This window comes from Hypanus sabinus, chromosome 25 (assembly GCF_030144855.1).
Source record: "Hypanus sabinus isolate sHypSab1 chromosome 25, sHypSab1.hap1, whole genome shotgun sequence".
Lineage (NCBI taxonomy): Eukaryota > Metazoa > Chordata > Chondrichthyes > Myliobatiformes > Dasyatidae > Hypanus > Hypanus sabinus.
In genome coordinates, this window is record NC_082730.1 from 45,359,836 (window position 1) to 45,376,924 (window position 17,089).

Genomic DNA, 17,089 nt, shown 5'->3' on the forward strand with positions numbered 1-17,089 from the left:
CTGTTTGTAGGACAGGACAGGATTTTGCATGCTCCTAGTTCCTCCCTTCAGAACATTGCCCATTTCTGGTTCTTTTAATTTCAAGATGGTGCCGGGCTATTTTTGAGATTGTGGTGCAGACCTGGTTATTGAGGTTTCTAGGGACGGTTTTGGGGATAGAATGGGGAGTTAGAGTTCATTTTAGGTTTAAGAATATGGAGGAATGAGAGGGCAGGCCTCATTTGCCCTTGAAGACCAATGACCAGAGTTGATGTGAGCAGGAAGCACGATGGCTATTCAGTTGGCACTTGCGGGGTTTAAGCCTAGAGATTGAGGCCCTGTCATTGACTAGTCCGAGAGTTGATAATGAAGATTGGAGCCCAAAAACTGTCAGCAGTCTGGAAGTTGAAGCCCGATTGCTGAATCCTGGAGACCTGTTCATGGGTGTGAGCAAGGAAGGGTGTTGTTTTTTTTTGTTGTCTCTTGTGTTCTGTGTTGTGCACCAGAATGTGTGGCAACACTTGCCCCCAGTACTTCCCTAGGTTATGCTGGTTGTTAGGGCAAGCACTGTATGTTTTGATGGCCACATGACTTATAAATCTGAATGTCTGTACAGTCTGTGAGAGGGTCCGTGATGGCACAGTAGTTCATAGAATCTTGTAGCTCTTTGTGCCTGTATGGGCTCTTTAAAAGGACAAACTGGAATTGCAGTCAGTATCAGTGAAACTTTTGTCCAACTGTACATCTTTATGACAGATTTCTGTGTGCCCACACTGCCTACCAATAACATGTACTCCGTGGCCACTTCATTAGGCACAAGGTATCGTGGCCATTGAGTATAGCTGCATGCAGAGCTGACACAAGGGTTAGGCTTTACATTATAGATCTCTGGTCCCTGGCTCTGGTGCAAGGTAGTATCTGGGTGATTACTAGGAGGGGCAATAAGGGGTGAGTTCTCTGCACTCTCAGGCCTTAACAAAACTGAAACTGTCTATGATGAGGTCACCCTCAGGTTAGAGGAGCAATGCTTCATTTTCTCTGTGTAGCTTCTAACCTGATGGCGCAAACATCGATTTATTTTAACTTCTGGTAATTTCTTCTTCCTCCTCTTTCCATTTCCCCATTCTGGTTCCCCTCCTCCTTGCCTTTCTCCCATTGCCCTCTGTTCTATCACATTCCAACTTTTCAGCTCATTACCTCTTTCACCATCACTTCCCAGTTTCTTTATCCCCACCTACTCACCTTTGCCGCTCTCCTGGTCTCATCTATCACCTGCCACCTCCCCCCACTTTCTTATTTCCTTCCTTTCCAGCCCAAGATGTTGATACTGTCTGACCTGCTGAGTTCTAATAGCAATGGCTATGTTGCTCTGGATTTATAGAATCTCTTGTGTCGTATCTGCAGTTTCTCTTTAATTTTTCACACCATTCCAATACTGGTATCGGAGGACATAATCCCATACTTTGGCGTGGGCTTGAGTTTCTGGTTTTAGAGAGGCCACCCACTTAAGGTAGTCCTCTTCATGACTACTGTCTAACCTGCTAAGTTACTTCAGAATTTTGTGTGTGATACTCTAGATTTCCAGCATCTGCAGGCTCTTTTGTGTTTATGAATGCTGCTGTCTGTATTCTTTCCTACTGAGTGCTTTGCAGAGGTTTGGGCTATCCTGGAAGCTGCCAGGGACCTTGGGCAGTTAGTAATTGTATTACAATCATGTAACAAACAGGCCTTTTGACCTACAGCATCTTGATGATGGCCAAACTCTGTTCCTGTGTCTTATAAGGAGCAGAATTAAGCCATTTGGCCAATTGAGTATGCTCCACCATTTCATCATGGCTGATCCAATTTTCCTCTCAGCCTCAGCTTCCTGCGCTCTCCTCGTATCCCTTCATGCCATGACCAATCAAGAACCTATCAATCTCTGTTTTAAATATACATAACGACTTGGCCTTCACAACTGCTTGTGGCAAGGAATTAGGCAGATTCACTACTCCCTGGGTAAAGGAATTCCTTCTCATCTCCATTTTAAAAGGATACCCCTATATTCTAAGGCTGTCTTCTGGTTTTGGACTCTCCTATCATAGGAATCATCCTCTCTACATCCACTCTATTAAAGTCTTTTGCCATTCAATAGGTTCCAATGAGGTCATCCCTCATTCTTCTGTATTCTAGTGAATACAGGCCCAGAACCGTCAAATACTCTTCATATGACAAGCCATTCAATCCTGGAATTGTTTTTGTGGACGTCCTTTGAATCCTCTCTGTTTCAGCGCATCCTTTCTAAGATAAGGGGCCCAAAGCTGCTCACAATATTCCAAGTGAGGCCTCACTGAAGTTACATTATATCATTGCATTTGTATTCCAGTCCTCTTGAAATGAATGCTAACATTTCCTTCCTCACCACATACTCAACCTGTAAATTAACCTTTAGGGAATCCTGCACAAGGACTCCCAATGACAACCATGCTGACAACTGCCTAATTTATCAACATATACAAACAACCTGGATGAACTCAGCAGGTCGGGCAGCATCCGTTGAAATGAGCAGTCAACGCTTCGTCAGGGTCTCAGCCCAAAACGTTGACTGCTCATTTCAACGGATGCTGCCTGACCTGCTGAGTTCATCCAGCTTGTTTGTACATGTTGATTTGACCACAGCATCTGCAGTGTACTTTGTGTTTGCCTATTTTATCAAGTGCCTCCAAGTACCCTGAGACCTTATCCTAATAATTGACACATAACATCTTCTCAACCAGAGGTCAGAACTAGCCTATAGTTTCTTTTCTTCTGTCTCTCCCTTCTTGAAGAGTAGAGTGACATTTGCAATTTCCAGTCTTCTGGAACCATTCCCGAACCTAGTGTTTCGTGAAAGGTCATTACTAATACACCCTGGCGTGTATGCCATCTGGTCCAGGTGACTTACCTACCTTCAGATCTCAGTGTCCCAAGAACCTTCTCTCTAGTTATGGTAGCTTCACAGACTTCATGCCCCATGAAACCTGGAACTTCCACCATACCGCTAGTGTCTTCCACAATGAAGACTGATGCCTAATACTTATGAAATTCGTCTGGTATTTTCTTGTCCTCAGTTATTACCTCTCCAGCATTGTTTTCCAGCAGTTGAAAATCAACTCTTGCCTCTCTTTCACACTTTTTTTTGGTATCCTCTGTAACATTATCGACTAGCTTATTTTCATATTCTGTCTTTAACTTCATAATTACTTTTTTAGTTGTCTTCTGTTAGTTTGTTAAAGTTTCCCAATCCTCTAATTTTTGCTCTGTTACATACCCTCTCTTTGGCTTTTATGTAGCTTTGACTTCTCTTTCTCTTGTTAACCATGGTTATGTCATCTTGAATGCATCTTCCTCTTTGGGATGTGCCTTTCCTGTGCCTTCAGAATTGCTTCCAGAATTCCAGCCATTGCTGCTCTGCCATCACCCCTGCCAGTGTTCTTTTCCCATCAATCCTGGCCAACTCCTCTCATGCCTCTGTAATTCCATTTCCTCCACTGTAACATCGATACATCTGACTTTAGCTTCTCCTTATCATGGATTACTTCCAGGGTGCCTTCAGATGATCTCATTGCGGCACAGCTCAATGGATATGATTAAGTATTCCCGTTTTAGCATGCTACAGCTGAGAATCACAACTGTGTCCGAAGTCTGTACAGTTAATAAAGATGTTTTAATGTGATTGAACAATCCCTTCTCCTCCCTGAATATAGGCAGAGATTGAAAACTGCAGCACCAGTAGTGAGCACCAAGAAGGTATAGACAAGGGAAGCGCAGGAGTGCTTACAGGACTGCTTTGACTCAGTGGACTGGTCTGTATTCAGGGATTCGTCTTAGAATCTGGCTGAGTATGCTGCAGTTGTTACCGAATTCATTAAAACCTGTATGGATGAGTGTGTGCCAACGAAGACTTAATCGTACATTCCCAAACTAAAAGCCGTGAATGAACCAGGAGGAATGTCGTCTGCTGAAGGCTAGCTCTGTGGCATTCAAGTCTGGTGACCCAGGTCTGTACCAGAAAGCCAGGTGTGATTTGTGGAGGGCTATTTCAAGGGCGAAAAGGCAATCTTGAATGAAGTTGGAGGCGACATCTGATGTACGACAACTCTGGCATAGTTTGCAAGATGTTATTTTCTACAAAGTGAAACCCTATAGTATGAATGGCAGCAATGCTTCACTGCTAGATGCCCGCTTTGAAAGGGGGAATATAACTTCAGCTATGAAGATCCCTGCTGCACCCAGTGACCCTGTGATCTCTATCTCAGAGGCCAATGTTAGGCTGTCTTTAAAGAGAGTGAACCCTTCTTGTAAAGCGGAAGATCCTGATGGAGTATCTGGTAAAGCTCTGAAAACTTGTGCCAAACAACTGGTAGGAGTATTCAAGGACATTTTCAACTCTCACTGCTACGCAGAAGTTCCCACATGCTTCAAAAAGACAACAATTATGCCAGTGCCTAAGAAGAAGAATATAAGCTGCTTTAATGACTGTCGCCTTTAGCACTCACATCTGCAGCGATTTGAGAAGTTGGTTATAACTCGGCTGAACTTCTGACTCAGCGAGTGCAATTTGCCAGTACGTCAACAGCATATGCAATCTCAGTGGCTCTTCACATAGCCTTAGACCACCTGGACAATACAAACAACAATGTCAGGATTCTTTTCATCATCTATAGCTCAACATTTAATACCATCATTCCCACAATCCTGATTGAGAAGTTACAGAACCTGAGCCTCTGTGCCTCCCTCTGCAATTGATTCCTCAACTTCCTAACTGGAAGGCCACAATCTGTGCGGATCAGTAATAATACCTCCCCCTTGCTGACAATCAACACTGGCACACCTCAGTGCTTAGGCAACTGCTCTACTTTCTCTATACCCATGATTGTGTGGCTATGTGTAGCTCAAATGGTATCTGTAAATCTGCTGATGAACCAGCCATTGTTGGTAGAATCTCAGATAGTGGCAGGAGGGCTGACCAGCTAGTTGAATCTTGCACTCAGTGACATTAGGACCAAAGAATTGATCGTGGATTTCAGAGAGAGTAAGACGTGAGAACACGAACTAATCCTCATAGAGGGATCAGAAGTGGAGAGAGTGAGCAATTTCGAGTTCTGGGGTGTCAGGATTTCTGAGTATCTAACCCGGTCCTAACATATTGATGCAGCTATAAAGAAGCCAAGACATTGGCTTTGTTTCATTAAGAATTCGAGGAGATTTGGTTTGTCACCTAAAACACTCAAAAACTGTTACAGATGTACAATGGAGAGCATTCTGGCAGTATGACTGTCTGGTAATGCGGGGAGGGGGCTACTGCGCAGGATCGAAATAAGCTACAGAAAGTCGTAAAACTAACCAGCTCCATCTTGTGTACTAGCCTGTAAAGGCGGCGTCCATTATTAAGGACCCCCCCATCACCCAGGACGTGCCCTCTTCACTGTTACTATCGGGAAGGAGGGACAAAAGCCAGAAGGCACACACTCAATGATTCAGGAACAGCTTCTGATTTGTGCCATCTAATTTCCAACACTGAACACATGAGCACTAACTCACTTTTATTTTTGTTTTTATATTATTTGTTTCTTGCATTATTTTTGATTTGACTATTTTACACACACGCTCAATTTTTCCTCTATTATTTATTGCACTGCACTGCTGCCACTAAGTTAACAAATTTCATAACACATGCCGGTGATATTCTGATTCTGATTCCTTCTCAAATTTCACAGTGAATTCGATCACTTTCTCCAAAGGGTTCTTTTATCTTTAGCTCTCTAATCAATTCCCGTTTATTGCACAACACCCAATCCAGAATAAGTGAGCTCAACCACAAGCTGCTCTAAAAAGGCATCTTGTCGGCACTCTAGGAATTCCCCCTCCTGGAATCCAGCACCAACCTGATTTTCCCAACTTACCTGTATATTGAAACTTCCTATGACTATTGTAACATTGCGCTTTTGGCATGCATTTTCTGTCGTAATTTGTAAACCACGTCCTTACTTTGGTTTAGGGTCTGTATGCAATTCCCATCAGGGTCTTTTTACCCTTGCAGTTCTTTAGCTCTGTACACAATGATTCAACACCTTCCAACCCTATGTCACTTCTTTATAATGATTTCATTTTTTACCACAGGACATTGCTGCCCCCCTCTGCCTTCTTGCCTGTCCTTTTGATGCAGTGTTTACCCTTGAACATTAAACTCCCAGCTATAATCTTCTTTCAGCTATGATTCAGAATGTCTACAGTATTGTATCTGTGCTACAAGTTCATCTACCTCATTCCGTGTACTGTGTGCTTTCAAGTTCCTGTGTTCACCCTTTTCAATTTTGTCTGCCTTTTACGTTACAACTCATCCTTTTGTCTGCAATTTTGTCCTATCAACAGCCTCTGCTCACTGCACATTGCCTGTGTTTGTAAATCAACTATCTCATCTGCCTTTTCTACGATACTCCTTGCATTGAAATATACGCAGCTCAGGACACCAGTCGCACCATTCTCAACTTTCTGATTCTTAACTATGAGGTCTTACCAACATCTGCCTCCACAATCTCTCCACTAACTGTTCTGACACTCTGGTTCCCATCTCCTGCAACTCTGGTTTAGATCCCACCATGCAGTGTTAACACACCTTCTCACTAGGATACTGATCCCCTTCCAGTTCTGTTCTGTCTGTACAGGTCCCATCTTCCCAGGAAGAGAGTCCAGTGATCTTAAGATGAGTTTGAGGACTTCATCTTTGCACAAGTTATTGGGAGAAGAGGGATGTGATTATTAGAGTCATAGAAAAGTACACCAGATAGGCCCTTTTGGCACATCTAATCCATGCTGAAACCATTTAAACAGTCTACTCACACAGACCTGCACCCAGGCAATAGCCTGCATACACCTACTATCCATGTACCTATCCAAATCGAGCTCACATGCACCACTTGTACTGTCAGCTTGTTTCACATTCTTACAAAGAAGTTTCCCCTCAGTTCCTCTTAAACTTTTCACTTTTCACCCCTACCCCATGACCTCTAGTTGTAGTCCCACCCAATCTTGGTGGTGGAAGCTTGCTTGCATGTACCCTATCTATACCTCTCTTAATTTTGTATACCTTTAACAAATCTCCCCTCAATCTTCTATGTTCCAAGGAATAGTCCTAACATATTCAATCTTTCCTTACAACACATACAAAATGCTGGAGGAACTCTGCAGGCTGGGCAGCATCCATGGAAAAAAGTACAATCAACGTTTTGGACCAAATCCCTTTGGCAGGACGGGAGAGAAAAAGCTGAGGAGTAGATTTGAAAGGTCGGGGGAGAGGAGAGAGAAACGCCAGGCGAAGGAAGAAACGCAGGGGGAGGAATGAAGCAAAGAACTAGGAAGTTGATTGGTAAAAGAGACAGAAGGCCATGGAAGAAAGAAAAAGAGGAGGGGGCAGGAGCACCAGAGGGAGGCAACGGGCGGGCAAGGAGATAACATGAGAGAGGGACAAGAGTCAGGAAATGGTGAAGAGGGGCTAGAGATTGGAAGTCGGAGAAATTGATGTTCATGCCATCAGGTTGGAGGCTACCCAAACATAACATAAGGTGTTGTTCCATCCTGACAGTGGAGGAGGCCATGGATGGACATATCAGAATGGGAAGTAGAAGTAAAACGGATGGCCACTGGGAAATCCCACTTGTCCTGGCAGATGGAGCATAGATGCTTGGCGAAGCAGGCTCCCAATTGGCCTGAATTGTTGACTGTACTCTTTTTCATAGATACTGCCTGGCCTGCTGAGTTCCTCCAGCACTTTGTGTGTGTTGCACAGATTTCCAGCATCTGTAGATTTTCTCTTGTTTGCATTCTTTCCTTACAACTAGGCTTCATCATTCATACTTAAGATCTACACTCGCATGTGGACTTACTTTAACTTCTTTCGTGCCCATTAAATCCCACATGTGAGTGCTATGGTAACGTCGTGGTAATGATGCTTTTACAGCTCAGGATACTCCGCAGTTCACAGTTCAATTCCATGCTTCTGTAAGGCTTCATCCAGACCCCTTTGGCATATGGGAGGTCAAAAGGATCATGTAAATTCCCCAGCGATCATAGTCATAGAAAAGTACAGCACAGAAACAGGCCCATCTGCCTATCTAGTCCATGCCAGTCTGTTGAAACTGCCTACTCCCATCGACCTGCACTGGGACCATAGCCCTCCCTGTGGAATGGTTGGGTTTTGTCTGAGTTCTCCATTTTAGTCCCACAGTGCAAAGATGTGCCAGGTAAGTTAATTGGTCATTGTAAAGTGTCCTGTGACTAGGTTAGAATTAATCAGGGAGTTGGGGTGATGTGGCTCGAAGGGAGTTGGGGTGATGTGGCTCGAAGTGTGGTGTCACTAAGTAAATAAACAGATAGATAAAGTGACATGTTTGATTGATAAATCAGCCTAAATGGTGATGAAGTGTTTCAGGTGTTGATTCTGTTTGCTTCTGCAGGTTTACAGCATCCGGACGAGAGCACATGCAGTTGAGATCTTCACCACATGTGCCAATCTGATTTGTGCCATTGAGGAAGTTGAGAAGGTAAGCTAAAAGGGGAAAGACAGGAATAAAACATCTTTGGATCATTACGCTAATTTCCTTTCACTTAATGTGCATTACTCCATAATGTGTTGTCGAAACTGCCTATGCATCAGCAGCACAAACCTACCTGGCATCAAGGATGTATATACAGATAGGTGCTGGACAAGAGCCAGTAATGTCATAAAAGATCCACCTGCATTGCTCATGGACTGTTTGTCCCACTCCCATCAGAGAGGAGGCAACGTAGCATCCAAGTCAGGACCACTAGACTCAAGAACAGTTACTTTCCACAAGCAGTAAGGAGATGAACACCTCCACCCACTAACCCACTCCTCCACAGCCCCAACTACCACTACACTATCATTCCCTGTCTAGGGTCGCCTTCTGTACTGACACTATGTGCCTACTGTCAGTTTATGGTCATACAATCAGTATATGTATGTAAGGTAGCTTAATGCATTTTTTTGGTTTTGTTTTTATTCTGTTTATCTTATTGTATTTTTATTTTGTGCTGCTTCAGATCTGAAGTAACATTTATTTTATTCTTTACATTTGTGCACTGGACATGACATTGAACAATTTTGAATTAATTTTTCATGAATCAATTTATCAATCACACCTCCCTGACCAGTAGATCAGATTGGTCTTGATTTGCATGCAAATTGGCAAGATGTATTTGATTTGTCTGCAGGTTCTCTTGTTTGATGGATTCAGGTCCTTCATGAAATCAAGATTTCAATTTCTTTTGTCATATTTTGCCCCAAATTCTTGTTGTGTAGGTGGGGCAACAATGACATTGGAAGTGATTAAGGGAACAGTGGCAGTAACTTTTTACAGTCTTATATAAACATGCATCTTTATGTCAGTCTTCAGGCCATGCCATTCAGGTACTTGTGCTAATATTATTTTGTGACTCTATGTGCTGGATTGTAACACCAGTGGATTCCGCTTAATTGGGACATACTGAGACCAACGCATTTTGGCCCAATTAAGTGACTGCCCCAATTAGCCGGTTTCAAGGAATAGTTAAAAAGGTACAACAACAAAAAATAACAATGTTTAACTAACATTCACTGTGTAAGTCCTTACCCTGGTTTGCCCTCCCAAATGCAACACCTCGCACGTGTTTGCATTACTAATCCAGGTTCTAAATTTATCTACCTTAATCTGTTATACTCTTTTCATCAAAGTAAGTACATATTAGACCTGGTATGCTCATTACCCAGGCTTTGCTTGTTCTTCCTGTTAGACTTATTTTTATCTTAATCTGACCACTGCTGATCATTTGCCATTCTCATCCCGCTAGTTTAAACCATTCCATGTAGCGCTAGCAATTCTTGCTGCAAAGATATTGGTACTCCACCAGTTTAGCTGAAACCCGTTCTTGGCGGGGTCCTATGCCCTGGAACAGAGCCCAGTGATCCAGGTACCTGAAGCTGCCTGGCCAAATATCTGGTTTCGATTCTGTTACCATCTGTAAGTGCTTGTCTGTTCTCTCTGTTACCACGCGGGATTCCTCCAGGTGCTCCAGTTTTCTCCCATGCTCCAAAATCGCATGCTATTTGGTACTATAAGTGTGGCAACGCTTGTTGTGTATTTAATATTTGAGTAATACTGTAAATATGTTTGATTTTGTATTCTTTGTTTACATAATTCATCACTGGTTGTATGTACAAGATGTGCGTATGTTATATGTCATTACGCCACTGCATCATAAGTGAGTGCCTCACTAAAGTAAAATGAAGTAGACCCGTTATTCCCAGCTCCCATGTTTTCATTCAGTTAGATTTTAGAGTTACAAAACATAACAGCGGTGACGAGTTAGTTTTAAAATGAACTTGAGGTAACTGCTGTAGCAAGACATTCAAAGTTAAAGAAATCATAGCGCAGCATGGTTTTTTTTTGTTCAGAAGAGTCTGAGATATTGCTGAAAAAAGACAGAAATCAGACAAAATTCAGAGGTTCATAAACCATGACAATAGTAGTAAATTTTAAAAAAGAAATTAGAAATAGCTGGCTTCTTCAGAAAGATAAATGTGTTTAATTATTACAATGGATAACTGGATCATGTATGCAAAATGAATTCAAAGGTTTCAAAGGTACAATTTAATGTTGGAGAAATGTATACAATATACATCCTGAAATGCTTTTTCTTCGCAATCATCCACGAAAACAGAGGAGTGCCCTACGAATGGACGACAGTTAAATGTTAGAACCCCAAAGTCACTCCCAACTCCCCTTCTCCCTCGCGTAAGCGGCAGCAAACAACAATCCCTCAACCCCCACCGGCAAAAATAAAGCGCACCCATTACCAGCACTCAAGCATGAGAAAAGCAATAGCAAAGACACAATTGCAGTTACCACTTCCCGCTGAACATTGAAAGCTCCTTGGTAGAGATCACTAAGAGCACCAGATTTCTTGGTGTTCATCTGGCAGAGAATCTCACCTGGTCCCTCAACACCAGCTCCATAGCAAAGAAAGCCCAGCAGCGTCCCTCTGTGAAGGCTGAGGAAAGTTCATCTCCCACCCCCCCCTTAGAAAGGAGAAAGGTTGAATAGGTTAGGACTTTATTCCCTGGAGCGTAGGAGAATGAGGAGTGATTTGATAGAGGTGTATAAAATTATGATGGGTATGGAGAGAGTGAATGCAAGCAAGCTTTTTCCACTGAGGCCAGGGGAGAAAAAAAAACAGAGGTCATGGGTTAAGGGTGAAGGGGGAAAAGTTTAAAGGGAACATTAGGGGGTCTTCTTGCAGAGAGTGGTGGGTGTGTGGAATGAGCTGCCAGATGAAGTGGTGAATGCAGGCTCACTTTTAACATTTAAGAAAAACTTGGGACAGGTATATGGATGAGAGGAGTTTGGAGGGATATGGCCCAGGTGGAGGTCAGTGGGACTAGGCAGAAAAATGGTTCGGCACAGTCAAGAAGGGTCAAAAGGCCTGTTTCTGTGCTGTAATGTTCTATGGTTCTAATTGAACCAGTGGTTCATTGCAGAATGCTTTATGTTTCATAAATGGAATGAAAAGGAAGGGGAGTCCACTTAGGCTTACTTGGCTGAATTGGTCTTATTTAAATGTATTTTTTGTCAATGGTAAGATCCTGCTGGACATTAAGAATTTAAAGTATTTCAGGTCTATTCCATCAGCAAATTGTTCGTTGGTGGAGAAACTGAAATAAGTGGACTTAGTGTGGATGGTGCTGCAGACCGTGTCAAAGGCATTGGTGCTTGCAGGAGGTGTGCAATCTAACAACGAGTGATTGTCGTAGTCGCTTTTCTTGTGATTGCAAAACCATTTTAGACATTATTAATGTGGAATGCCAAGTTGGATTCACTTATTTCTTTGCGGCTGGCAAAGGTAAGCGAGGGTGGAGGGAAGCTGCATGGCCTTTGGTTGTAGTGAGGACTAGGCCTCAAGCCGCGGCCTTGTTTACAGCTATGCTGTGACGGAGGGTGAGAGGTGACCTGATAGAAGCGTATAAGATGATGAGAGGCAATGATTGTGTGGATAGCCAGAGGCATTTTCCCAGTTTTGAAATGGCTAACATGGGGATGGGGCATAGTTTTAAGGTGCTTGGAAATGGGTACAAGGGAAATGTCAGGTAAGTTTTTCCACACAGAGAGTGGTGGGTGCATGGAATGCACTGCCATCGACGGAGGTAGAGGTGGATACAATATGCTCTTTTAAGAGATTCTTAGATAAGTACATGGAACTTAGAAAAATAGAGGGCTATGCGGTAGGGAAATTCTAGGCAGTTTGCAGAGTAGGTTACATGGTCAGTATAACATTGTGGGCCGAAGGGCCTGTAATGTGCTCTAGATTTCCATGATGAACTGAACAAACTATGAAAAACAGGAGGGCCAGTATTGTAGGGCTACGATTGGCTGAAACAACAACTTGATTGGAGATCCATCCACCATTTATATGCCACATCCACTGCAATGGAGTCAAATGAAAGTGAATGAAGGATAATGCCACTGCAGTTTTAAAGGATGGCGATGGAAAATTCAAACCTTACATAGTGTTAAATGAAATTGCTACACCCAAGTTTTACAAATCCAGTCATGTTCCTTATGTCGTGTGTTAAAGTAAGCTAGATTACATGGAAGTTGAATGAATTCTTTCCAAGGTTAAGTGGAGCCCATGGGTAATGCCAGTGGTCCTAGTAGCCAAGAAGAATGGATCTGTGGTGATTTTAAGGTCACCATCAACCCAGTACTGAAAGTAGATCAATATTTTCTGCCCAGGATAGAACATAACTTTGCAAACTTTCTGGAGGAAAGTTAACTTAGCTGAGGTGTGCCTACAGATGGAGGTGGAACAAGAGTCTAAACTGTTTCTCACTATAAATTCTCAAAAAGGGCTTTATCACTGTAATAGGCTTATTTTTGAAGTAGTATCTGCACCTACACTCTGACAGAAAGCTATGGACCAGATGCTGCAAGGCTGCCCAGGCACTCTGTTACTTGGATGAAATCATTCTTACTGATAAGGATGACAAGGAACATCTCCAAAATCCCATGGCAATCTCAAGATTAGAAAATTATTGGCTCAGAGCGTGACACAACAAGTGTGAATTTTTTAACCAAGCAGCACTTATGGTCACACCATTGATGCATAAGATTGCACAAGTGTGCTGAGAAAATTCAAATAGTGGTGGATGCCCCATAGGTAAAGGTTGTCCTTGTTAGGACGTGTCAACTATTATGACTCACCAAACCTGGCTACTGTGCTCCACTCCTTGAACTCATTACTGGGAAGAAATAGCAATGAATAAAGCAGTGTGAGGAGATGGTTTCACAACTATAAATCTCGCCTGAAAAGAGTGAGACCAACCTCCCTGAGAAAAACATTATCCAACAAAGGCTAAAAAATTCTTCACAGTGATTAAACCTTTAGGCCTGAATGGGACAATGTAACATTTTCTATGCTGTGAATATATACATTTGATATTGAGTTGGTGTTTATAGCTAAGCAGGAAAGAGTTTTGTGTATTTAATATTTCAGTAATGTTAGAGTAATATTGTAAATGCATTGTTTGATTAAGCATTCTTTGTTTACATAATTCATTACAGGTTATATATACAAAGTATGTGAATGGCATACGTCGTTAGGCCACCATGTCATAAGTGAGCGCCTCACTAAAGTAAAAGGAAGTAGCCCTGTTATCATCCCTTCCATTTCTGCTTTCCGCATGGATCGCTCCCTTCACTACTCCCTTGTCCATGCATACCTCCCCGCTGATCTCCCTCCTGGTCCTTATCCTTGTAAGCTGATTAAGTGCTATACCTGCACCTACACCTCCTCCCTCACTACTATTCAGGGCCCCAAACAGTCCTTCCAGGTGAGGCGACACTTCACCTATGAGTCTGTTTGGGTCCGGTGCTCCCGGTGTGGCCACTTCTATATCGGGGAGACCTGACGTAGATTGGGAGACCACTTTGCCAAGCACCTACACTCCATCTGTTTGAAAAAGAGGGATCTCCCAGTGCCACTCATTTTAATTTCACTTCCCATTCCCATTCTGACATGTCCATCCATAGCCTCCTCAACTATTGTAATGAGGCCACACTCGGGTTGAGGAGCAACACCTTATATTCGGTCTGGATAGCCTCCAACTTGATGGCATGAATGCCGATTTCTCGAACTTATGACATTGCCACCCTTCTTTCCCCCCCCCCCCCAAACCATTCCCTATCCCCTTACCCCTCTCTCACTTGATCTCCTTGCCTACCCTTTGGTTCTCCTCCCCCTTTTTCTTCCATGGCCTTCTGTCCTCTCCTCTCAGACTCCCCCTTCTCTAGCCCTGTATCTTTCACCAATCAACTACCCAGCTCTTTACTTCACCTCTCCCACCACTCTTAATCTCTCTCAATCAAAGTCCTGATGAAGCGTTTCTGGCCGAAACGTCGACTGTACTCTTTTCCATGGATGCTACCTGTCCTGCTGAGTTCCTCCAGCATTTTGTGTGTTAAAAAACCCTCCTGATGAAGAGTTTAGGCCTGAAACGTCATTATTACCTCCTTCCATAGATGCTGTCTGGCCTGCTGAGTTCTGCCAGCATTTTGTGTTTTTTATTTATTTCCAGCATCTGCAGATAGACTCGTGTTGATTTTATGTGTTGTTTAGATCTGTTATCCCCAGTTGTTTTTTCTTCTGATTAGCTTTTAGTTACAAAACAACACTTGAGATGTCTCCAGCATATTCTTGAACCGTTAGATGTTAGTGCAAGTAACTGTTTATTCACTGTATATTTGATGTGCATGTGTTAACCGTGCCATCTTCCTAATTCTGCCTTGCTAGTACATGCTACTTATAAAATCTTGGCTCCCCTCTTATTTTTCTCACCTACCCATCACCTTCCTCTGGTTCCCCATCTCATTCTCTTTCTCCCATGGTCTACTTAAGAACACAAGAAATAGGAGCAGGAGTAGGCCATCTGGCCCATCAAACCTACTCTACCATTCAATAAGATCATAGCTGATCTGGCCATGGACTCATCTCCACCTATCTATTTTCTTCCCTATAACCCTTAATCCCCCTACAATGCAAAAATCTATCCAACCTTGTATTTACTGAGGTGGCCTCCACTGCTTCTTTGGGCAGAGAATTCCACAGATTTACCACTCTGGGAAAAACAGTTCCTCCTCATCTCCATCCTAAATCTACTCCCATGAACATTGAGGCTATGTCCCCTAGTTCTAGTCTCACCTACCAGTAGAAACAACTTTTCTGCTTCTATCTTTTCATAATTCTATGTTTCTGTAAGATCTCGCATTCTTCTGAATTCCAACAGGTACAGTCCCAGGCGACTTAATTGTCTATCCCTCTCATCTCTGGAGTCAACCTGGTGAACCACCTCCAAATCCTCAAGTAAGGAGACCAGAACTGCATGCAGTATTCCAGGTGTACCCTCACCAGTACCCTGTATAGTTGCAGCATAAGCTTCCTGCTCTGAAATTCAGTCCCTCTAGCAATGAAGGCCAACATCCCATTTGCCTTCTTGATAGCCTGCTGCACCTGCAAACCAACCTTTTGTGATTCATGTACAAGCACTCCCAATTAATTAGTTCGGATGGCAAGTCCAATACAATATCAACTGCACAAAGTTCAATGAAGACAGACTGGGGCATGAAATTTCAGAATGCCAGAATTGCCAACAAATCAGCACTTTCATGGATGTCATACTCTGCACAGCAGCATGCAGCAGCTTTTTACCATTTAAATAATAATCTGTTCTTTCATTTTTCCTTCCAAAGTGGATGACCTCACATTTACCAACATTGTACTCCATCTGCCAGACCTTGGCCCACTCACTTAACCTATCTATATCTCTCTGCACAATTTGTATCAAACTTAGATACACTGTACTCGGTCCCCTCTTCTAGCTTGTTAATGTACATGATGAATAGTTGCAGGCCCAGCACCGATCCCTGTGGCGCATCGCTCACCACTGATTGCCACACCAGAATAGCATCATGTATCCCAACTTTGTGCATCCTTATCTAATGGATAAGTCTTTTATGTGGCTCCTTGTTGGACGCCTTCTGGAAATCCAAGCAATGGTGTCCATCTGTTCCCCTCTATCCACTGCACTCGTTATATCCTCAAAGAATTCCAATAAGTTTGTCAAACAGGACTTGCCTTTGCTGAATCCATGCTGCATCTGTCTGATGATAGTTTCAATCATTTTCCCAACATACATTAAACTAAGTGGCATATAGTTACCTTCCTTTTGCTTACATCCTTAATTGAACAGAGATCATCTAATCCGCTGGGACCTTCCCAGAGTCCAGAAAAGTTTGATAAGTTATCAGCAAAGCCTCTGCTATAACTTCAGCCATTTCTTTCAGTACCCTGGGATGCATTCCATCAGAAGCAGGGGACTTGTCTACATCTTAAGGCCCATAAATTTGCTCAGCACTACCTCTTTAATGATAGCTATTATATTGAAGTCCTCACCTCCCATCGCATCCATAACGTCTCTTTGGCATGCTAGACATGTGCACCACAGGGAAGACCTGCAAACAATAGTTGTTCAGTCAAATACTCTCCTTTCCTATCAGATTTCTCTCCCTTCAGCCTTTTACCTCTTCCACATATCACCTCCCGGTTTCTCACTTCATCCTCTCTCCCCCACCCCATCCCACTCTGGCATCCTCCTCACTACCAGCTTGTACTCTTACCCCTCCTGCCACCATATTCTGGCTTCTGCCTTCCTTTTCTTGTCTTGATGAAGGGCCTTGGTCTGAAAAGTCAACTGTTTGTTTCCATAGATGCTGTCTGACCTGCTCAGTTTCTCCAGCATTTTGTATGCGCCCCTTGTGAGCCTTTGTGTCATTCCAATTTTCCTCATAAGCTTTCTGATAACCCTTTTGCTCTGATGTATGTGTGGATGACGCAGCCCATTCAATATGTAGTATCCAAGATTCAAAGTGTTTGAGATACATCATCTTGCAGGCACTCACAAAACAAGGAAACAACAGCATCCACGAAAAAGCCTCTCACCACAAAGACAGTCAGACATTCAATGTGTGATAAAGAAAGAACA

General features: G+C 43.0%; 1 protein-coding gene across 2 annotated transcripts in view; it reads left to right on the forward strand.

Annotated features, from left to right (window-relative positions):
• Positions 1–17,089, forward strand: part of ipo9 (importin 9) — a 149,990-nt gene that overhangs the window by 21,765 nt on the left and 111,136 nt on the right. For both annotated transcript variants that reach the window (XM_059950511.1, XM_059950510.1), the window contains exon 6: positions 8,454–8,540. In XM_059950511.1, coding sequence (XP_059806494.1) covers positions 8,454–8,540 — 87 coding nt within the window. The remainder of the gene's footprint in view (positions 1–8,453; positions 8,541–17,089) is intronic.